This window comes from Rousettus aegyptiacus, unplaced genomic scaffold, assembly GCF_014176215.1.
Source record: "Rousettus aegyptiacus isolate mRouAeg1 unplaced genomic scaffold, mRouAeg1.p scaffold_m13_p_2, whole genome shotgun sequence".
NCBI classification, from domain to species: Eukaryota; Metazoa; Chordata; class Mammalia; order Chiroptera; family Pteropodidae; genus Rousettus; species Rousettus aegyptiacus.
Genome location: NW_023416295.1, coordinates 121,364,942 through 121,388,779, shown reverse-complemented (window position 1 = coordinate 121,388,779; position 23,838 = coordinate 121,364,942). Strand labels below are relative to the sequence as shown.

At 35.4% G+C, this 23,838-nt stretch overlaps 1 protein-coding gene and 1 pseudogene across 1 annotated transcript; both read right to left on the bottom strand.

Annotated features, from left to right (window-relative positions):
- Nucleotides 1-4,243: 4,243 nt before the first annotated feature.
- Nucleotides 4,244-4,362, bottom strand: LOC118614606 (annotated as a pseudogene).
- Nucleotides 4,363-5,170: 808 nt separating this feature from the next.
- AVPR1A (arginine vasopressin receptor 1A) lies at nucleotides 5,171-11,573 on the bottom strand. Its single transcript, XM_016139890.2, has 2 exons — nucleotides 9,762-11,573; nucleotides 5,171-7,693 (listed from the first exon to the last, which is right to left on the bottom strand). The coding sequence occupies exons 1-2, from the start codon at nucleotides 10,738-10,740 to the stop codon at nucleotides 7,410-7,412; spliced, it is 1,263 nt and encodes a 420-aa protein (XP_015995376.2). The 5' UTR covers nucleotides 10,741-11,573; the 3' UTR covers nucleotides 5,171-7,409.
- Between the last annotated feature and the right edge of the window lie 12,265 nt (nucleotides 11,574-23,838).

The window sequence follows — 23,838 nt, the reverse complement described above, 5'->3', positions numbered from 1 at the left end:
CCTTAAGAGTAGGCAATTTTTGGCACATTCTGGACCCGGGATTTCTCACTGAGAAGCTACTAGACTTGAGGGGCAAGATGCATGATTCACAGTCAGATTGTGGAGGAGCCCTATTCTTTTGGAAAATTTTGTTTTACTGCCTAAAATTAAGCCACAGCTAGAAGGTGAAGCCTGGTAAATGAAGGATGCTTTTAAGTTGGTATGAGGAGGAGAGAAAGCAGAAAGAAGAGAGGTTATAAATGCCTGTAGCAGAAGTTTTGACAACTATCTGGGTCCAAGTGACAGGCTAATTATGGCAGGATTTTCTTCTTATGTTCCCATTTGTTTTAAAATATTTTAGAATTGCTGTTTGGTCTATTTTATATGATGTTGTTTTACAGTGAAGTAATAATTAGGTAAGCTGGAGCAAATATTTGGGCCAGGGCATTAAAGACACAGTGAATATCAAAATATAACACATGGAACTATAGAGACAGTGAAAAGGTCAGGGTTTCCAGGGGTTGGGGGGAGAAAAGGCGGAGCACAGAGGATTTTTAGGCATCGAAAATATTCTATGTGATAATATAATGGTGGATACATGTCATTACACATTTTTCTAAAGCCATAAAATGTATACTATCAAGAGTGAACCCTAATGTAAGGTATAGACTCTGGGTGATTATGATGTGTCTGTGTAGGTTCATCAGTTGTAACAAATGTACCACTCTGGTGGGGGATGTTGATAATGGAAGAGGCTATCCATGTCTAGGGATAGGGGGTATATGTGAAATCTCTCTACTTTCCACTTAATTTTTCTGTGAACTAAAACCTGCTCTAAAAATTAAAGTCTTAAGTATCTACGTCACTATCTCTCTATCTCTATTTCTATCTATCCCATTAACCTGTGGATCTGCTTAAGCTTGACTGCTATGGAAAGGAATGTTACAGAATTTTCTTCTAAGAGTATTATGGGATAACTATCTGGTAGAGTATTCTGAGATGATCTTGTTACTGCACCTATGGGAATAGAAGGCGATCCAACATGGAAAAATATCAAGTGTGCAAAAGTCACACAAATGCATGAAAAGGGCAAAATCTGAACTATTTAGGCACTCTATGTTCCACAACTCACGTAAAAAATGAAGAAAAAACAGGTGACTTAAAAAGCTCAATGCAGTTTCAATTCTTTGATCTAGGAAAAACAACATTCTTTTTGGAATGAGAATGGCTCTTTTAAAATTTTATTTTATTATTCATTTTAATTATACAGTACATTGATTAGACATTTATATGGTTTATGAAACAATCCCCCTGATTGCTCTTTCTCTCCTCTGGCTCTACAGCTAGCCATTACACTGCTACTGACTGCGTTCCCTATGTTGTGCTCCCAACCCTGTGATCATCTATCAACTATTAATTTGTACTTCTTTAACCCTTCACCCCTTTCTCCCAGTCTCTTAAATCTCCTTCCTCTGTGGCTGTCACTAGATTGCCCTCTATATTTTTTAATCTGTTTTTGATTAGTTTGTTCTTTTTGTTCCTTAGATTCTACATGTAAGTGAAATCATATGGTATTCATCTTTCTCTGTCTGCCTTATTTCACTCAGCATAATAACCTGTAGGTCCATCCATGTCATTGCAAATAATAGAATTTAAATTTTTAATGGCTGAGTAATATTTCATTGTATATATGAACCATAACTTCTTTATCCAATCATCTGTTGATGGGGATTTAGGTTGCTCCCGTATCTTGGCTATTGTAAATAGTGCTGTTATGAACATACTGGCGCATAGATCTTTACAAATTATTTTGGTTTTCTTTGGATAAATACTCAGAAGTGCAATTGCTGCATCAAAAAGTATATCCATTTTCAAAAAGTATATCCATTTTTTGAGAAATCTCCAGACTGTTTTCCATAGTAGCTGTACCAATCTGCAACCCCACCAACAGTGTATGAGAGTTCACTTTTCTCCACATCCTTGCCAACACTTGTTCTTTGATTTATTGATGATAGACAGAGAATGGCTCTTTTGCTTTTTTTGGGGGGGAAAAAACCTTTTAAGGACAGTGCACTGTTTTGAAAAGCATCGTCTAAGTGAGAATGTTTTAGAGAAATAAAAGTTAAATAGTTCTACAAAACGAAGTGGAAGAAATGTTAATTTCTGACAGTTGGAAAAAAAGGGTTTTGGGTCTTGGTAGTAAGAGGAGGTTTGAGCAAGATAGGGACCAGTAAGGTCCTAAAGAGAAGAATGATTAGAGACTAGTTCCCCTTAGAAGGGATGGCCATGAACCTTTAGGAGAGTGAATATGAATCATGGTTTCTTCTGAGGTTTAATCTAAACCCCCACTGAACCCCCCACCTTCAGGGGAATACCATCACACAGAGCAGCCAGCGCTCATAGAATTGTTGGAAGAAAAGTGGCAGGGGGATGAATGAAGAAAAAGTAGTCACAGGACATTAACTAATGAACTCTGGATTGAGAGTTCAACAGAAGCATAATAATCCTCATAATAATAATCCTCAGGATGCCTCTTAAATCTAGGGAAAGGCACAGGCTTTGCCTTGTTTTCCCAACTTCTAGTCATATGTATGTATTTATTTAGAATATCTACATTAAGTCCATTAATTAAGCATATACTATAGACAGTATCTACTACATAAATATGCAAGGATGAAGAGGAAATACTTTCTATTTTTAAGATAAATGTGATGTGATTGTTGTGGAGAAGACAGCAATAAACCAACTTTCTAATCATTTCAATACGTATTATAGCAAATATTTAGAGGGCATTTGAAAAAAAGAAAGAAAGAAACACTTAACTCTAGAGATTACAAAGGGTTAGAGATGAATGAATAAATTCTACTCTAGCATATTCTCCATGTGAGTCTCTTCTGGTATACAATGGGACTATTATTTATATTTTAGCTGATTAATAGGACCTTGTGAAAATACGTTTTGGTAGAAATCTTTGTTTCTTCTTAAACATTTATAAGTCTTAAAATAATGGTGAGTTTTAAAATAACAGTATTTTAAAATAGAGACTTCAAACTCCCTTTCTTCCATTCTGGGCATTCACTGTTTCTAGAGTTTAAGCCAAACCCAAAATAAGCCTTTTAGTCCATCTATTAGTGTTTAACTTGTGAAAGGAAAAAGAATAAATTGAAAGTTAATATGATTTCAATTTATTAGCCCATAGGGTAAAGAATTCTAATTTTGAATTTTATTTTATTATTCACTTTAATTATACAGAACATTAGTTAGACTTTTATATAGTTTATGAAATGGGAAAAGTTTTGATCTAAGGACCCAGAAATCAGACTCACCCAGGTCTGGACGGAAATAGACAGAGATGACATTTTTAGGTTAGGGGGATACATATGACCTCAGCTAACTGATTATTTTACTTGTCTTTGTATAGACTTAAACAAGATTAATTCACTTTCGTGATTGTAATTTACTGAAAGGGCAGTTATAAAATTTCATCTGTTCTTGCTATCATCAAAGAATATAAATATAACATCTTTGTGTTCAAATATAAAGCTATCAATAGCTACCAGCTACAAAACATTTCTTTATTTGTTTTTCAAAATCAGCATAATTAACTTAAAATATATTTCATCATTAAACAAGATTATAAAAGAATTAGTTCAAACGAATCTGAGATTTTAAAAATAATTTATAGAACCAAGCCAATATACAGTAAAATTAAGGAATAAATTGACCAGTTATTTCAATATAATACCACAAGCCATTTTTTTCTGTAAAGGACTAAATGTTAGGTACAATCACAATACATTTCAACATCCATCAAAACCAGAATCATAGACTTGCCCCAAGAAAACACATTGAAATTCTTCAACATAACATAAGATAGGGGCTATAGAACATTTGAAAAACAGTCCCAAAACTGAAATACTGAATATACAACATTAATTCTTAATAAATTTGTTACAATAATGAGCTTAAACATCATAGAATATAAGTCTGAAATACAGTGATATACAGGCAATTACCTTCATGAGTAGAAATCCTAATTATATTATTATTAATTGTTAATTAATTATTTTCAGATTTATTCTCAGATTTTCTTTTCTGTATATTTGCTAATTTGACCCTGAAACATAAAAATATTTAGTTGATTTAACAACACTATTTGTTTGTTTCTTTGTTTGTTTGTTTATTTTTAGGTGAGGCAATACTTGGTTGACCTTACAGATTGCAAGAACCTTGTCAGCTTACAATCCCTTTTTTTTATTTCCTAAGCCTACAGCACCTGATCTTCCTAGGTGGTCTCCCATCCAAGTACTTACCAGGCCCAACCCTGCTTAGCTTCTGAGATCAGATGAAATTGGGCCTGTTCAGGGTAGCATGGCCATAGACACTTTGTTTTTATTTAGAAAATGAATTAATGTAAAGAGATGTGATGTGATTTTATATTATATAAAATAAAAAATAATAGTGTTTAATTTTTAGCCATAATATAAATTTTTGGTGCCAATATACTATAGCACATATATTTTTTCATTTATAATTTACTATACCTAAAAACTGAGTTAGAACAATATTTTTCAAATGCCTATATATGCAATGGAATCACACAAATTTAGGCCGCCTTGGGACATAACTCTTCTTATGACTGATCCTTAAATTTTGGCTCAAATTGGCTGAGGTAAAATTATAATCAAGAATCATTCTCTAATATTTATTGTCCTGTGTTATACATGATTCCAAGTGTTGCCAGTGACACTGAGTGTACTAACGAGTGTACTAACAGGGCCACAAGGAGGGAGAGTGCGGGAGAGGGAGAGTGGCTGCTTCTGCACCTCCCAAACTAGCATTCCAGGTGGCCCTGCCCTGAGCTTACTCTGGGCAGAGCTGTTGCCTCCAGTATGAAAATCGATAAGGTCTTAGTTTACATGGACCTAAATGAGACTAATCTCTAACATTTGGGATGAAGGACTAGGCTCGATATCTCTCTGGATGGCTCCTACTTATGCTTTAGCGGTAGAATAAACTCTGAGCTGTAATATAAACCTACAAAATGTAGGTTTCAGAACCTGAAAAATATAAAACTTTAACATAATTGGATTAATTTACTTGTGTAAATAACTTAATCATCAAAGGTTTGTCCATTACTAGGATCTATAATAAGTTTGGTTGGCTACTATATATTATTAGGACTACTTGATTTTTTTTTTTCTTAAAAATCACACCCTTCCCTCAATCACGGCTGAAGTCTTCTTCGATAATGATAGAAATTTTGTATGTAGAACAATATATAATTAACAAAAGAATTTCACTAATTTTCTCCACGGTTATGTTCCAAATAAAATTTCAATATAAAACACAGCTGAGTAGTTTTACACCTTAAAAATGTATCTGAAAATTAACTCGTTAAGCACTTTATGTACTTTAAATATACTTAAAATGTTTTTTTCATCATTGATTAATATTTATCAGAAGCCCAACAGACAATACCACCAGTTTCTCCTGACCAATAGGTCATTTATCAATCACAAGCTTCTCAGCCTAAACCACAGAGAATAAGATTGTGTACTAGTGCAGAACTAGCCCTAGATCTTCTGGTGTTTTCCTAACCCTTTTTCTATATCTTGTCTCCTGATGCATTTCAGTGGAAAAAACACAGCTAGTTGATAGGCACCTTATTTGAGAGATATTCCTAGAGATAAGATTCAAACTGATTTGTTTTACTTGTGGGTACACGCCAACATTTTAAACAATCTAGACATGAGTCATGAGGTTATTATTCAGAACTGGATTTAGGAAAAAAAAAAAAAGGAGGGCTCATCTTTGTTCTAAGCCAAAGGCTTTAGATTTTGAACTGTCAAAGAGAAGTTGTCAAAAGGACAATGTTACAGAGGTTAGGGTTACTGAGATGCCGTTATGCCTCAAATAATGAAGAATTAATTAACTTAATTGGTGGCTCATATTGGAAAGTACCCTTTAAGAAACATATCTGTTATATTTCAAACCCAGAATTCTAAAACCTGAGGGCTTAATCTCTAAAACATTTACAAATATTTTTTATGCATATCAATTCAGGGAGTAAAAGACCTAAGAATTTGGAAAGGCAAGAGAATGAAGAGGAGTAAAGTTGATGGTTCCAGGTTCTCACAGTGCCATCTGGTCCTCAGTTTCTTATCTATAAAAAAAAGTCAATAATACTATTAAAATAACTATTACCTCCTTTAAGAGATGCGAAATATTTATGATTTCTCCTCAAGTCATTGCATGGTTTCTAAGAAGGAAAAGAAGCCAGAAAAAAATTGCTAGAAAAAACTCACCAAGTTTTATCAATAAAAAATGCAGTAACAACAGCCAAGTGGTGTTGTAAGTTATGTTCAGAAATGAAAGAAATTGATGCTCTTGGCTGGCTTCAATCTACCTGTTTTCAAAGAAAAGCAAGTTCTATTTTTAGATTGGAACCTTTTAGTTAGACAGAAGTCACGCTTAGTGGTGCTGGCAATGCTTTCCAATGAATCAACAAAGTTATACTTAAATTTTAGGATTTTATATCCCAACAAATTCTGGTTACTGAAAAATAAACAGAAAAAAGTTGTGCAATTCTGAAGGTCCCACGACTATAATAAAAGCAACCGATAGCATTCATATAGCACTTGACCATTTATGAGAAAGTCTTTTCATACATTTGATTTCATTTAGTCCTCACAACAACCCTGTGAGATAAGTGTTATCAACTACATTGCACAGACAAGGAAATAGAGATTTTATGTATTTTTAAATAATTTGCCTGAAGTCATATATTTAATAATGAAGAAAGCCAGACAAGGTACAGAGAAGTTTTTTTCTGTCTCTTACCCCATTTGCCTCCAAACCCTGCCTCCTAACCCTCATCCCCTGTTCAATCAGCCTCAAGCACTCATGCCTCTCAAGGCAGCATTCTATCTCCAGGCCACTCTTTGAGGCTACATTTTTTGATGCAGACATTGATTTTATTGGATAAAACAATTTCTCTGAACTCTCTTCTAATTCCTTTCAAACACTAAGGCTGATTATGAGCTCACTTATTTCAGAAAGAAGGCCCCTACATTATATTACTTCTAAACCAATCAAGCCTTAATTAAATCATTAATTAAAAAAGAAAACAAAGTAAAAAAAAAAAAAAACAAGCTATAAAGCCAGGTTATGATTGTTCCTTTAGAAACTTCTGTTACATATCTGGGAATTAGGCCTGAAAAATTTAGCGTACTTTTATTAACATTCCATATAAAACAATTTATAGCTTTTGACCACAGCACTGTGAAACACGACTAGAAACAGAGTCTTGCATCCAATAAATTGATTTATGTTATCTCATACAGTTCGTTTGTTCTCATGATTTCAGCTGGATTCAGCCAATGGGCCAGCAAGTCTGTTACAAGAGTCATGCTGCATGAATAAGGGGCTCAGGCTGAAACAGGAATAAATTTTATGGACTTGGAAGATTTAGGAGAGTCCTTCCACCCCATACTGTTTGTTGGGCTTCTGTTGTTAGTGTAAGAAGTCTGTCTTCTGCTCACACTGTCAGAATCTTCTTTGTTGAATGTTTCCCTCATGTTTTGGCAGCACAGGAAGCTTTGGACACAGTCTTGGAGGAGATGGCCACTAAAAAACATGTATATCCAGGGGTTGCAGCAACTATTCAAGGAAGCCAATAATGCAGTGATGGTGATGGCTGGGTTTTCTGACTCTATGAAAAACATAAGGGGAAGTTATTTAAATAGTTAAATGAAGGTAATTGAGCACTGGATAAACTCATTTTTCTATTGACTAATGAAAGCAAAAAAAAATTGTGGGTAAATATAGAAAATGAAGTCTTGTTTATCAATCAGGGAAATAGGTGGTGTATGGAAATGAGTTGGTTATAAATAGTTTCTTAAGCAAGATGCCTCAAAATTAATTCAAACATTTGAAACTATTGAAATATTTAAGTAGAATAAGTGAGACTTCCAAGAGGTTAAGAATATTAATTTTTTTAAAATTTTTTTATCTTTTATACTAGCACTAGCATGTGCTAATGGATACAGCACTTACAGAAGGGCTGCAATTTCAATGACATTTCTAAAGTCTATAATCACATACACCAAATTGTATTCATCCCAATAACTCAGGCAGAAGTATGAAACTAAGGACCATGTTTAGTGTTTTAAATTTTTTAGTATTAAAAATAGTTTTATAATAAGAAAACTATACTGAATGGGGCAGCTGGAACAAGCTTCTGAAGGATGCAATATTTGTTGTTTTTCTTTGGTTAATTAGAAAATTCTTTTGATTTTATAAAAACATTTTTGATTCTAGTTTGAACAATTATATTATTATTAAAAACAGCTAAATTAAGAAATTCCAACAGGCTTTGAAATATTTTACATTAATTTGCACTAGTAAACTACGTACATATTATAACCTTCCGCAATAGAACTACTGCACCGATAATATGACTTTTCTGAGGATAAGATCAATCAGCAAGCACTCTCTTTCTTTTGATTATTAAATGTAAGCCTGGGTCTTCTTACTCTTGTTATGCCATAATAAATTACAGGTTATTTAATCATACTTTGTGCTAAGATACTATACTTTTAAAAGTCTAAATCCCGATAAAGTAACAACTAGACTGAATTTTTTATTTGTTTGGCAATAATTCAGAGGCTAATAAAATCAAGCAAGACATGGCATAGTAAACCAAAAATATAGCATTCATGTTGTATTTTTAATTGGTAATATTATACTCATGCAAGAATTTTCATTTGTTTTAATTAAATTCACTCTCAGATATTTTATTTGCACTTATAACTTCCAAAGTTTATCATGTATACTCCCTACCCCAATCTCAAATACCAAAAGAAGGCAGTTCTTTCCAGATACTTATTTCCCAACTGTAGTTGTTGTGGGTAATAATCCTGTAATACATTTGATTTGAAAAAAGTATTTTTTCTTACTAAAAGGAAATATTTTTTCAAGATACAATATTAAATAATTATTTTGGGGAGTAAATTCTTGTGAAGTTAGTTTTTCTAGTTTGTAAAGGAATTAAAATCAAACAAACTAGCAAGCGTAGGGAACATTCTCTGTAAACTGCTGCAAGAGTTGCATGAAGAGGTGTTTAACTAGCTGTGTGGTCAAGCTGTTGCTGAAAGGGTAATAATTAGTCTAACAAGTTTAGTGTATCAGTAATTCTGCTTTCAAACAGCAGAAGGTGTTAAAATGTCAGAAAAAAATTAAAAAATTATAAAAAGCAATGAAACTTTAACTAAATGCTAAACTAGAATCCACCCAAGAATCATTCCTCAGAGAAATATGTCCTAGGTTTTACCCTTGCCCTTAAGACATTTCTACAAAATTTTTATATTAATCGTGATATTTTTTACAAACTAGTAAAAAGCCGTCATAACAGTAAAAATATTTCCCTCACTTGAAAGTAGGGTAGTAACACAGTGGATAGTGACCGGCAAAAAGTTACTCTGTTGTGTATTCGTGTGGCTGACTCTAGAGTACAGTTTCTAGATTTGCGGTCTTAGGATCATTGCACGCTACAAATGCAGATTCCTGGACCCTCTTCCAGAGCTACTGAATCAAAAAGTCTGGGGCGCGGAGCCCAGGAATTTGCCTTTTGATAATTTCACCCAAGGTGTGATTCTTATGCACAAAGAAGTTTAAGAACTACTGCTCTAGAGGGTATTAGAAAAAGTCTCTCCAGTCCCCCGCCCCACGGCCCAACCCCTGCACCTTTCTCCATTGTCGCAATACCTACTGATACCTACCGACCCAGGCGAACCCCTCATCCCAGACAGACCACATCTGAATGATGAAGAAGGGCGCCCAGCAAACAATGTAAGCTGTCACAATCACGAAAGTCATCTTCACGGTGCGGATTTTGGCGCGGGAAATGGTCTTCACGCTGCTGACACAGGGCGCGAGCAGGAGCCCATTGTGGAAGGCACCACCATGGCGCTCAGAGCCCTTCCCCTGGCGCGACGCCGTTTTTCCGCGGATGTTGCGCCAGATGTGGTAGCAGATGAAGCCGTAGCAGGTGCCCAGGATGACCACAGGAGCCACAAAGATACCTCCGGTCATCCAGGTCACGTAGGCACGGGAACCCCAGGGCTGGATGAAGGTGGCCCAGCAGTCGTAGGCCTTGGTGGCGTTGTTCACCTCGACCATGGAGAAGACGAAGTACTGCGGCGTGCTCAGCAGGAAGCTCAGCACCCAGGCGCCAACGATCATGAGGCGCGAGCGGCGCGCGGGCTGCTGCAGCGTCTTCAGCGGGTGGCACACAGCGATGTAGCGGTCGGCGGTCATGACCACCAGCATATAAGCCGACACGAACATGACGAACACCTGCAGGTGTTTCACAACGCGGCACAGCACGTCAGGTCCCCGGAAACGGTAGGTGATGTCCCAGCACAGCTGCGGAAGCACCTGGAAGAAAGCGACGGCCAGGTCCGCCAGGCTGAGGTGGCGGATGAAGAGGTGCATGCGGGACGTCTTGCGAGGCGTGCGGTGCAGCGCCAGCAACACACTACTGTTACCCAGCACGGCCACCACGAAAGTCACCGCCAGCACGGCGATCTCTAGCTTGGCCAGCTCCTCGTTGCGCTCGTCCCTCTGAGCATCGCCGCCTTCCCCGAGCGCCTCGGTTTCCCGGCTGGCGTTGGTCCCGCCGGTGGCCAGAGGCCACCACGGGCTGGAGTTGCCGGCGGGCCCAGCATCTGAGCCTCCGGCGAAACGCATACTGTCCATGCAGAGCCTCCTCGGCCTTCGCAGAGGCTCAGCCCCTTCCCGCCTCCGCTGGAGCGGGCTCCCGGCCGGCTTCGTTCTCTCCTTCTCACACTCACCGCTCAACCTGGTCCGCTTTCCCTCCTGTTGGCGTCTCCCCGCTCAGCTTTCCACTCGCTCAATGAGCTGCTCTCCCGGCTCTGCCCTTCCTCAACTAGGGCGAAGCTGGGGAGGTGCGCTCCGAGCCTCTGAAAGCATTGAGCTCCCGAATCCAATGATTTAGGCTGGGGTTGTTTCCCCAGAACGCGCGCTCTCTCGCCTCAGTGGTTAAAGACCGCTCAGTGCCTACTTTCCCCACCTCCATACCCTCTCCCCTGGGAGTTGTTTATTTCCCCCTCCTTACGTCGGTGATTTGTTCTCTTTGCATCATTGCTTCAGGGGTGGGGCTAGGAAATTCGCTGATTCCTCCGCACAGTAGGAGGGATCGCGGCGCTTTCGCGCTCTTCTTTGCCAAAAAACTTGGAGAGCTGGACGTGTCACGCCTTTTCTGGGCTTGCCACCATTTCCTCAGACCTCTTCAATCGCCACCTTAACCCCGCATTTGACTTCAACAGACATGGTCAGTACGGTACCTCCAAATCCCCAGCCAGCCGCGGGACGTGCGCGCTCTTGCACTTGAAATTGGCGCGCGCCCCGGCCTCAGTCATCCCGGGTTTCTCCTTCAGCTGCGAGACCACCCATACCCCTGCGGGCAGTCTGGCTAATTTTATTCCCAGGGCAACTTGGCTACAGGAATTCCGTCTCTCCCCACCCTGCTTCTGCCCACCCTCCTCTGCAAGGTAACAACTGGGTGACTTAAAAGACTTTCTCTCCCCAGTGACTTCTTTGATGCCTTCTCTTTGTTACTCTGCCTACGTTTGCGGACCAGAAGGACGCACTTACTTGTCCCACTGTAGCTCTCACGACCGCTGTGCGTGTGTCTCCCGATTTTCCAGTTTCCTCAGGCGTCACGGGCGGGAGTAGGGAGGAGAGACTTGGGGAGTTTTTTCTAAACTAGAATCCTGGGGCTTTCTTCGGGAAAAGCCTTATTCCCACAAGGAGGATGGGTGGGAACTGGGCCACAGTAGTCTGTGGGGACTTCTCTGGTTACTGCTGAATCGTGGGACATCTCTTCGAGTGAACAAAAAGCGGCCAGAGAGCGGCCACCCAGGCAGCGCTGTCCAGGGCACCGGAGCGAAAAAGTCGCCAGGCTCCGAGGGTCTGGAGTGAGAAAGAGGCAGAAAAGAGGCTCTCCGAAGAAAGAAAAGACCACCTACTTATTAATTAGTTACTCTAGACAGCTGGAACCCAGCTGCGGGGCTAAAGCGAAGCAGAAATACTCTGTATCAATAGCTCTGTGCTCTAGTTTTGGTGAATATATGCTTCGAAGGACTGCGAGGGGGAGCTCTTTTCAGGCTATTTCACACACACGCACACGCACACGCACACACACACGAAACTTTATATAGCTATCTACCCTGTAGATATACGAACATGACTTTTTTATCAGAATACTTATGCATTGTGACTGTGACATAAATTTTGATTGTGTCAGAAAAATACCTGTGAAACGTAGTAAAAGTAATAAGATTTTCTGAGGTGCAATTCTCAGTGACAATTCCATTTCGCCTTCCCATTCATTCATGCAGAGTCCCAAGGTTGTGACATTGAGTGTACTGGACTTGACCTAGGGAGTCTTGCTTTATTGTTGGCTTTATAAGCCTTGGTTGATACATCTTAAAAAGGGGAATTAAAGTACCTGCCTTACTTTTAAGGATTGTGAGGATCAAGCAAGACAATGTTTGTGTGGGGAAATGTTCTCAAAACTACAAGCTATGCTGTTGTGTCTCGTACTCTTCAAGATATTTAAGAGGAAAAAGATTTTATAAGTTCAGAGATGACCATAAGTAAAAGGTTTCTAGACCACCTGTCTGGAAAAAGTCCCTCAAGCAATTAGGTAGTAGTCGCTGACTCAGAGAGGTGAGGTGGCCTTTTAAGTCTCAAATTACATTATTAGTGCTCCTTATGAGAAATTATGTTGTCTGACCTAAGTATTGAAAAAAGTAGTCCCTTGGCCAGAACCTGGAAGTTTTATTGCTCTTGGCCTTATACCTTCTAGTGTTTAGATTTCTTAAGGGAAAGGAATCTGCAGTACAGCGTCACCAAAGTTTCTTTGAGTGTTCTTATTCCAGAAAGATGGTGGTGGCCTCTCAGGAAATCATTCATCTGTGTCAGGACCTCTGCTCCAATAATCGACTACATCAAATTTATGGAAATAACTGATTAGGTTATTTCATATCAGTGGGCACAGTTGGAAAATCTTCTTATTCATTGAACAATACTAATTACTCATATGTACTGAATAATATATATGTGACACATCTGAAATACATAATGTAAGATATATTTCAGCAGGAAAAAAAAAGTTCATTGCAGATTCCAGAACCTACTCCCTCTTTTAACCACATAGTTTTAAAAACGTGTGTCTTCATTTTTACTGGCTCCATTATTCCAAGAAAAACAGGGCCATTGAACTCCAGATTCACTGTTCAGGTATCTGACTGGACTTGCTATGAAAATTACACAATGAAGGGAAAGGAATTGTGGTCCTAAAATGTAGAAGGAACTTAGTCAACATTTTGTATGGCATCTTGTGCTTTTTCTTTGAGCACTTTTTTTTCACTCTGTACTTCTTATATTACTAAGACTTACTACTTTCCCCCTCTTTCTCTCAGTAAATTTCAGTTTAATATACTTTTTTTTTTTGAAATGGGGGAGGGTGGCGAAATGATAAAAAAAAATATGAAAGGGATGCATACATATACTGGAGTCATCTTTCCCTCTCGTTTGCCAGTTTTTCTCCCAGTCTGTAATTCCAGATGTCAAAGAAGTATTTCAATTAGTGGAAGCTTCTTCCTTCTTTACTTACTAGCTGTGTGACTTTGTTTTAATCTTTGAGCTTCAAATGCTTCATCTGTAAAATCTTAGTGGTAAAACACAATGTAGTTGCTACAAGAACTATGTGACTGGTTAAGATCCTGGCATTTCTTGGGATTTAAAACATTAATTCTACCTTTTAAAAACAGGTAAATATCCTCCACGTTACCTATTCTTTTGCCACTAAGATTTTTTCATCCATTTAAAGTAGCATATCCCTAATTCCTTTCTGTGCAATAGAAGATATTGGTAGATTTTCTATGAGAAAAGAGTTCCATGGTTAAATACATTGGGGGAAGTGCTGTGTATTCACTCATTCTCTTCTCTTTTATACATAAAAAAAAAATCTGAGAAACCTGCTTAATTTTGTTTATCAATGTTTCCAAAAGTTATTTGACTACGGAAAACCTCCATCCTTTTATTTTCCCCTTGGAATAGTGAGGAACATGTCACAGGACAATGGATACAGTTTTAAGAACACTGAGTAAAGGTAGTTGGAATTCTAGAGCACTTGGGGACCACTACTAAACTTAAGAAGTTAAGGGTTTGAGTCAAGTTTAACCTACTCTCTTAGGGGCAGGGATGCCCCAATGTAAATTGTCTACATTTAGTTTATCATATTACTTTATATAGTATTTTATAATGCTATTCAATGTCTTCCTTTCTTAAACTGCCGATTAGTGAGAAAATTGGAAGAAATTGGCTATCTGCAAGAGCATCCATTTTATTCTATAATCTGTAATGATCCCTTCTCCTTCATTTCTAGATTAATAACACTACAGTTACAGGGCTATAGTCATACCATTACTTTTAGGAAATCAAAAAATATCTGTGGCACATCAGTATTCTAGGTCTTGACCTGGATACAAAGAAGCATGTAATAATCACTAATATTTATTAAACATTTTGTAACAGGCGTCGTCAGAAGTGTTATACAAGTATTACTTCATTTAATACTCTCAATGAGCATTTTAGATATGTACTCTTATTATTTCCTTTTACATTTGAGGACACAGAGGCACCAAGAGGATAAATAACCAGCATCAGATGATCAGAGAACCAAGATTTAAATAGAAGCAATTAATTCCAGCAGAGTTTGCAGTCTTAACCATTACACTGTGCTGACACCTGTGAGCCTCATGTTCCTGGATATTACTGACTCATATGGGCTACTTGGTTAGTTATTTAACATTTCACCTGTATATAGAATGTTCTCCCTTAGGACTAGGATGTTCTGTAGGATCTGCTTAATCTGTATTTTTGGTTTCCTCTTTAGTAAACAAGTACAGGACAATAATAGCAGTAGTAGTAATAGCAATAACAATAAATAGCATTAACATTTACCAACATCCACTGAGCTCTTAATTCATGAACTAAGAGCTTTAAATTTATTACTTTATTTAATCTTTATTTTTAAAGTTATTTTAAAATTAATTTTTATTAAATAAACTATATTGGAATGCACTAATTATTATCCTACTTTACAGATGACTAAAACAAAGGTTAGCGAGGTTAAGCAACTAAACCAAAGTCAAGGCCCAGTGGCTGAGATGAATCACCCGTGAGTCCATTTGAAGTTGAGGCCTGGATTCTAACCTCTATGCCGTACTACCTCCTGTATGCATCACAAGCACTTAACACATATTTGCAAAAAGAATTAACAAATGTTTTAATAGAAACCAAATTTTGAAAGCTGAAGGAAAGTAAAATTTAGAAAGTGCATGGTGACTGAATAAATTAGGGAAGAGTCCTTGAGGAACCACCTTTGATCGCATACATTTCTCTAGTATTTCTGTGAAAACAAGAGTCAGCATTTATATCTGAGAGGGTCTTAAATGGTTCTAGTCATCCTTCTTCTACCTTGCTAACCCTAGACAGGTAAATGTATATTTTATTTTTAAAGTTATCCAGTGAATGATTGTTTTGAACACACACACACATACACACACACACACACACACACACACATCACTGTAATCTAAACAATGTTGCATGTCAAACATGGAATAATATCAGGTCTTTATTATATTATTTCTCTATAGGGTCAAATGAAAAATGAGAACAGTATTTGGTCCTATTTTAGAAGTTTTATTCTCTTGTGAGATTAAAAAAAGGCTTGCATGTTAGAATCTAGAGCTATGGCATTGAAGAGAGGCTACCATGTTCAACAAAATCTTAAGTATCTTAATATATGTTGATGAAAAAGTAAAATCTCGTCTCTTCTTTTTAATAAAGAAAAATCTTTCCTAAGTCAGTCAATACAGCATTTGTAGAAAAATCACTCCAAAGGAAAAGATTCCCAAATTTGTTACTATTTATGTCATATGCTCAGAAAATGTTTACATTTAAAAATTATATGGTTGATTTAATTTAAATGTTTTTAAATTTTTTCATTTGTTTTTATTTTTTAAATTTTTCAATTATAGTTGACATTCAATATTACATTGGTTTCAGGTGTTCAAATGTTTTTTTAAATTTAAACTCATTTGAAACATTTAGTTTGAGACTTGTTTTGATGAGTTAATAATTATTTGAAATCTGTATATTCATACGCAGTAGCTTTGACATTATATCTAGAATTTGATAATCATCAAGGCACATTCCTTCATCAAGCTGGCATAACTGAGTCTGTTTATTCATTAATCCCCTTTTTTTTTCCCCACAAGAGAAAAAGTTTGTATTGTTTGAAAGATGCTAACATTAGAAATTGTGATACTATCATGTTTTGTTTATCTACTGTAGATACTATTTTTGTAAATAAACTAATGTTTTCTATATTTTCTGCTTCTCCTTTTCTTCTTCTTGAGGTTCAACAGGTTAGTTTTGAAGAAATAGATTTTATTTCCATTTTTCATCTACTTTTCCCACCTCTCCTCTCTACCACCTCACACACACACTTGCCAGATGCTTCAAAGTTTTCTGAAAGCTTCTTTTCTTATCTCTGGGGAGGACCATGATTAATAAGGAATATGTTGCATTTTACTTTCTATTAGGATTTTCATGGTGATAATTACATATTTACAATTAATTTATCCCTGGATAAAGCAGATATGTTGTGTAAGAAAAGGTTAAATCTATTGGACCATAATCAGTGTATGGGTGAGAATCTCTAAGGTTTAATTTCCCCAAATATTTTTAAGATATGAATGTAAAATAGAATAAGCTTGAAATATTTAGAGCTTTACCTTAGTATTTATGAACAGACTTTTATCTGAAAATGTCCTCCAATTACACACTAAGTCAATAAGATAAAATAGCTATAGACTATCATCATTACAATTTCTCTAGAACCTTCAATCAAACGGACATGTGACGCTCTTTATTCATTCTTACATGGAACACAGTATTAAAAAGAAAGAACTAACATGTAAGTGATGTTTGAAGAAGACTTTTACAGTTTTTCAGGATCTCTGTTTAACTTTGTATTTGGAAAGCCAGTCTATCTTGTCAAGAATTTAGCTAACTTTTCAATGAGGCTCTCTGCCTGCCATGCAGCATTTTAGAAAGCTGCTTTACACAACTGAATTCTGTATGGATTTATTTTACCATAACGGAATGATAGCTTAGTGTACTCAGCCACATGGAACATATGTTTAACATTATTTTTACTGTAGTTATGAACAACAAGGGAAAAAAGAAAGCTATATGCATTGATTTATAATAGCTATATTTTTCTGCTTAGAATAATATAAAACTTTGGAAACAGAAAGATTGAAGAAAATTTCAAATATTTCATACTACTCCCAGCATCCACAAATAATCACAATTTTCATTTGCTTATGCCTTTCCAATTCTTTTTAAGTGTTTGTGTATCTTACATAAAGCTAAAATTAGGCTATGTTATATATTATAATCTGATTTTTCAAATTTACAACATCCCATGAACTTTTCTCTATGTCATTGAATATTCTTCTATATCATCAGTTTTATGTCTTCATAGTTCTCCATCCTATTGATGCACCTAATTTATTTATTTTGTTACCCTTTTCTTTTTTTTGAAAAATTTTGGCCTCCTAGATTTCTCACTGACCCTCTCTACTCTCCCCTGCTCAGTACATACAATACTGCTAATCAATAGATAAAGCTAAATTTTTAGAAGTAGAATTACTGGGTCTAAAATTATATAAAATATTAATCTTATTATCAAATCACAGTATTTCCCTCTGATTATACAGTGTATAATAATTACAGCTTAATCAGCCATGCATGACAGTGCCCATTTTCCACACTTTTATGGACATGGATTCTCTTCACTAAAAAGAAAATCTCTGTGCAAATATTAAGGCATTATATTATACACCTAAAACTAATCTGTTATATGTCAACTATACTTCAATAAAAAGTTTATAGCATCAAAAAAATAATCTTTTCAGATTTGATAAATGAATACTTAACTGTTTTAATGTTTATTGACTTGATTAATAATGAAGTTAAATATTTTCATAAACATCTAATTATATTTCTTCTATTGAAAATTAGCTACTCGCATTTTTGATCCATCTATTATAGTATTTCTAATTTTCTTTTTGATTTATAGATCTCTATGTATTTATGCTATTTTCTTGAGTTTATCATTGACCTTATCATTTAATTTGCCTTTAAATTTAATTTATATTTACTTAGTTTCTAGTGAGGTTGTATATCTTTTCAAATATTTCTAACTTTTTGTGGATTTTTTTTGGTATGTTGCTTATTTGTATCTTTCAATCGGTTTCTTTTGGAAATTTTTTTTGTTATTAATGGAAAGCATTATATACACACATATATACATATTTACCATATGTACATATTTACACAATACAGAAATTTTTAGTTTTCCTCTAGTCATAGTTATCAAATATTTTCTTCAATGACATGTTTAAAAGGCTTTCCAAAAATTAAAATTATAGTTGTTATGTATATTAATTTTTCTTGTTAGATTATATATATTTTTAACTGTTAAATGTTTACTTCATTTTTAATTTCTTTTCATGTAAGAAATGATTTAGGAATTCTACTACCCTCTTGCAATGGCTAGCCAGTTATTCCAACATCATTTGTTGAATAAACAATTCTTACACACCACGAGAGCCTCCAGTCCTTTAACCTGCCAACTTTACTTGTCTATCATCATTCTCTGGGTCCTTGCTTTTCCCTTATTTTAGATTCCATAGCCTGGTAGTTTAATTAATTCTTTTGCATTTATACTTCTTGCCCCCTCTTCAAAAAAATATTGTGCTTTTGGTTACATGCAGTTTCGTTCCTGTATCAGAGCAGCTGAAGTTGACTGAGGAAAATCAAAATGGTGCTGACTGGTTTCATTTTACATTTATAGTTACAAACCTCAAGGGGTTTGCGATGCCCAGCAACCCTAATATATTTACCAAGTTAATTTAGTCTCCTGCTTGGCAAGACGAATCTTTCACACCTTCTTTTATTTTAATTACCCATCACTCTCTACCCATCCTCACTCTCACTTGATGATCTTCATTCTTATTTCACATAAGAAATGGATATAAATCAGAAGAACAATTAACATCACTCTCTCTATTGATTTAACTGCAGCCATAGTCTCATATTCTGCCTCTACTTTTATGCTGTCAATTTCCCAAATTTTTCGCCAATTCTCTAGATCTGTTCTCCTCCTGATCTACATATGGATTTTGCTTCTGGAATCATCAGATTTCTCCTCTCTACTAGCTTCTTCCCATCACTTTACTAATATTCTATAATATCTCCAATCTTAAAACAAAATTTCCCCTTGACCTCATAAATCTCATAGTTGTTATTCCATTTCTCTTCTTTCCCTTACAGCAAAAATACCCATCTATATTTGCTGTTCTCAATTCTCTTCCAAGCCTCCTTTCTCTTACAGCTGCAAATAAGTAGTATATTTATATTATGTAACATTTGCTAATACATATGAAACAACATAAGTAATATGTATCTAAAGTTATAAATCAGACAAACAGAATCATTACCATGAACTTATAGTGTTACTTAAGAAGTAAAACACTTTGCATTTACCTGTATGTTTTTCCCTTCCCTCACCCTCCTGCCTATCATAGCTAATACTGTTTTATGTTCTTTCATTTTGAAAAAAAAAAGTGTGTATATATATATATATCCTGCCAACAGCATACTGTTTAGTTTTCCTTGATTTTTTAAGTATCTAGTATCATGTATAATTCTATGTAATTTGTTTTTTGCCATTCTATATTGTACTTTCAATATTCATCCTTGTTGTTAAATAGGCTATAATTCATTCATCTTAACTGTAGTTTACTATCCATTCAATGAACATGCCACAATTTATTTAGTGAATTTTCCAGGATGTTTATTCCTAGACCAAACCTGTACTTATTATTATGGTTTCATAACAAGTCCTCATATTTATTTGAACAGTTATTTCTTCTCCTCCTCTCCTCCTTCTCTTCCCTCTCCCAATGCAGGTAGGTTATACTAACAATGTAATTTAGGGTAGAAGCCTTGGGCCACTCTATCTATTTGACCTCTAGAAGTTCTGGAGACTGGGAAACTATGGTCAGTCCATCCCTACATGTCTGACTCCACTACACCAAGGCTTGGGTGAGCATTTTCTTTTCATGTACTTTCAAATGTTAAGGTTACCATTATGCTGTGCAAAAATATTTTTCTAGTTTCATCCTATTTTCTTCCAAGTTTTGATGCCGAAAATTACTTCCCATTGTCAACATCATCCTTGTTTCTTTCAATTCTGGTTCTTTTCTAAATTCCCACCCTTTTTTGATATCCTAATATAGTATATTGAAGCAAATAGGTAGCTGACGCCTTTTCGTGATGGTGTTAAACCCAGAACTTCATGTGCCCTAAGAAACTGATTTTGGGAAAGTATACCATTTTAAATAACTCTAATAAGTATTTTGTGCCTGGAATTTTTGTCTTACTGTGCTTTTTATCTCTAGGAAATTGCAAGTCATACTGTTTCCTCCTAATAAGACTGTCTCTGTTAGCCTAAACCATACAGAAAGTTATTTTGTCAAAAAAGAGGACTATGTTTTTGAATTTTGGGGGTAGATAACCAGAAGAGGGATTGCTGGGTTGTATGGTCATTCTATTCTTAATTTTTTGAGGAAGCTCCACACTGTTTTCCACAGTGACTGTACCAATTGACATTCCTGCTGGCAGTGTATGAGGCTTCCTTTCCCTGCACAACCTCCCCAAGACTTGTTACTACTTGTTGACATAAAACCAAAAGCAACAAACAAACAAGACAAACAAACAAAAACTCATAGACACAGACAACGGTTTAGTGATTACCAGAGGAAAACGGGGGAAAGGGAGAAGTAGAAAAAAGTAAAGGGGGTCGAATATATAGTGACAGGAGATTTGACTTTGGGTGGTGAACACACAATGCAATATACAGATAATGTATCATTGAATTATACATTTGAAACTTATATAATTTTATTAACCAATAACACCCCAATAAATTTAATAAAAAACACACACAGCATACTATGGAAAGGCAACATTATATTAATTATTGTCTCTTCTGGCAACTCTCTTCATTGCAAATTATTTTCTTTTAATATTCTATTTTTTTAAAATTAGAAACCATTAATATTTAAAGAGAAGTAAATATGTCAAGATTTTACTCCAAGAAGAATATTGTCAAATATTTTCTCTACTTTCCCCCTGAGAAACAGAAAAAACATATACACGAAATAAAAAAGGATATTGTCTAAAGATGTTTTCTGATTTTCAATGAAACATTCTAGCATTTATGAACATCCTGGCCAAAAAATAATAATAAAAAAAAAAGCTTTCTGTTGTTTTCCTCAAAGTAAATAAATGATGAATTTTGAGAATAACAATGATCACAGAGAGATCATCCTGCTTATGGATTTTTATTCAACCTCCTTATGGTTTCAAAGCTAGTAACATAATTGGAGCCATATTGGTGAAATGAGCCTTATATTCAAACCTCCTCTCAAGGACTCACATACAATAAATTTAATAGCTCACTTATTTTCCTTGTTATTAATAAGAAAGGATATGTCAGAATGAACTATCATAAATACAGATGAACAGGATAGTCAAATTGGTAAAATAATACAGATGAAGACTTTCTTTTACCAGACTGACAGAAAATTTCCATTCAGCAATAGATTGAGAAACAATGAAAGAATGCTTTTTCAACATACTGAGGGAAAATATTTGTCAATCTGAAACTAATATGGAACTAAATGATTTTAGAAGCACATTAAAGACATTTTCAAGCACATAAACTTTTAGAGTTTCTACCCACAGTCCCTCTTCAGAAAACTGTTACAGAATGTACTTAAGCAGGAAAAGAAGTAAATTGTCAAGAAAAGGACACAGTAAACTTAAGTCAATAAATTTGAATAGTTATTGTTTATAGAACAATGTCAGACTTACGCTTATGTGTTTAATAAAAAAGGTAAAATAATACTCTGGAAAACAAAAATTGTATAAGGGATGGGGTCTTTAATAGGTTTGATGGACTAGGGTGTAAACACGTTTAGAGGAAGGTCAGAAATACAGCATAAATTTAGATGTTTTGTGTCATAGCAGAATTTCTAAAATGGTCCCTCAAAGATGTCCATCCCTAATCCCTGGAAGCTGTGAATATGCCACTTACCACTCCCGTGATTGTGTCATGTTATATTGTAGTATTGACCTTAAAATGGGGATATTATCCAGGTTGGGCCTGATCTAGTTACATGGGCTCTTACATTTAGAAGGATTTCTCTGGTTGGAAGCAGAAGTCAGAGAGATTATAAACACATGGGAGTTTCAGTGTGCTTTTGCTGGCTTAAAAAAGTAGGGAGCCACATGAGAAGAAATGCAGGCAGCTTCTAGGAGCAGTGAGAAGCCCTCACTGACAGCCAGAAAGGAAATGAAGACCTCAGTTCCACAACTGCAAGGAACTGATATCAGTCAACAACCTGAATAGACCAGGAAGCTGATTCTTCCCTCAGACCTTCAAACAAGAGCCTAGGGTGGTCAACATCTTGACTTTGTCTTGTGAGACTCTAAGCAGAGAACCATGCCAGGTCTGACCTACAGAACTGAGAGCTACTATATTGCATTAAGTCATTAACTTTGTGGTAATTTTTTATTCAGCAATAGAAAATAATGCATTGTTAAAAACTTTTATAATTAAGTATGCTTGTTAAAAATTAAGCAAACCAATAAAAAAGAAAGAAAAATCTACACCTTCCAAATTATCTGAAGATAGATATGGACTGCAGTAAACTTTCTGCCCAGCAAAAGTCTGGAAAGAAGGAAAAATTCATAAAGCAAACTTAGGAGATAGATAAAAAATTAATAGAAATATAAAGTAGTAGGAGAATTAAGTAAATTCTCTTAGCCTGTCATGAATTAAATAGATAAAAATTAAAGATATAAAAGATTAAATAACATTTTTAATAAGTTATAGCTAATTGATATCTATCAAACCTATATTTTAACAACAGAAAATACACCCTTTCGTATACCCATATATGAAATCTAAACCACCATAGACCACCAGACTGAGTGGTCTAAAGTAATGATATAAAAGTAATAACAAAAATAAAAATAGTAAAACAACATTCTCTGATTATTATGCATTTAAACCAGAAATTAATAACAGAACCAGAAAGCCAAGTAACCTAACCAATTGAATTTAAATAAAACTAAACAAATAAAAACTCCTTCTCAATGAACTCTTGGACCAAAGGAAATCCAAATCAAATTACAGAACATCTAGGAAATATTATTATTATGTAGTAGTATATATGCTATTATTTCTAAGATATTCATACATATGCATAAATATTTAATATTTTAGCATTAGTCAAAATAAATTTTGTAATCTCAATGATGTTTCTTAGAGGAAAATACAACTTTGGGTAACAGAAGCATCTTAATCATTGAAATAAAGCTGCGATTGGAGAGTGAGTCCAAAACAACAAATATTTTGAAATATAATTGTACATAAACAAGTGGAAGAACAGTGAGGACATAGTCATTCACAATATGGTCTAAGATATCATAATTTACTTTTCCAATTTAATAATTGAACCAATACATATGTATGAGAATATTTGTTTTCACAATGCAAATGTAAAAAATACTTTTATTAACTATGACTTTATGAGTTAATTTGAAGTGCTATAC

Excerpts from the sequence above, each read along its gene's own strand:
- AVPR1A (XM_016139890.2), bottom strand. The coding sequence starts at position 10,740 with ATGGACAGTATGCGTTTCGCCGGAGGCTCAGATGCTGGGCCCGCCGGC. Across the intron at positions 7,694-9,761 it reads TGAGGGGTTCGCCTGGGTCG|AGTCAGAAAACCCAGCCATC; the intron begins GTAGGTATCAGT and ends TGTTTTTCATAG.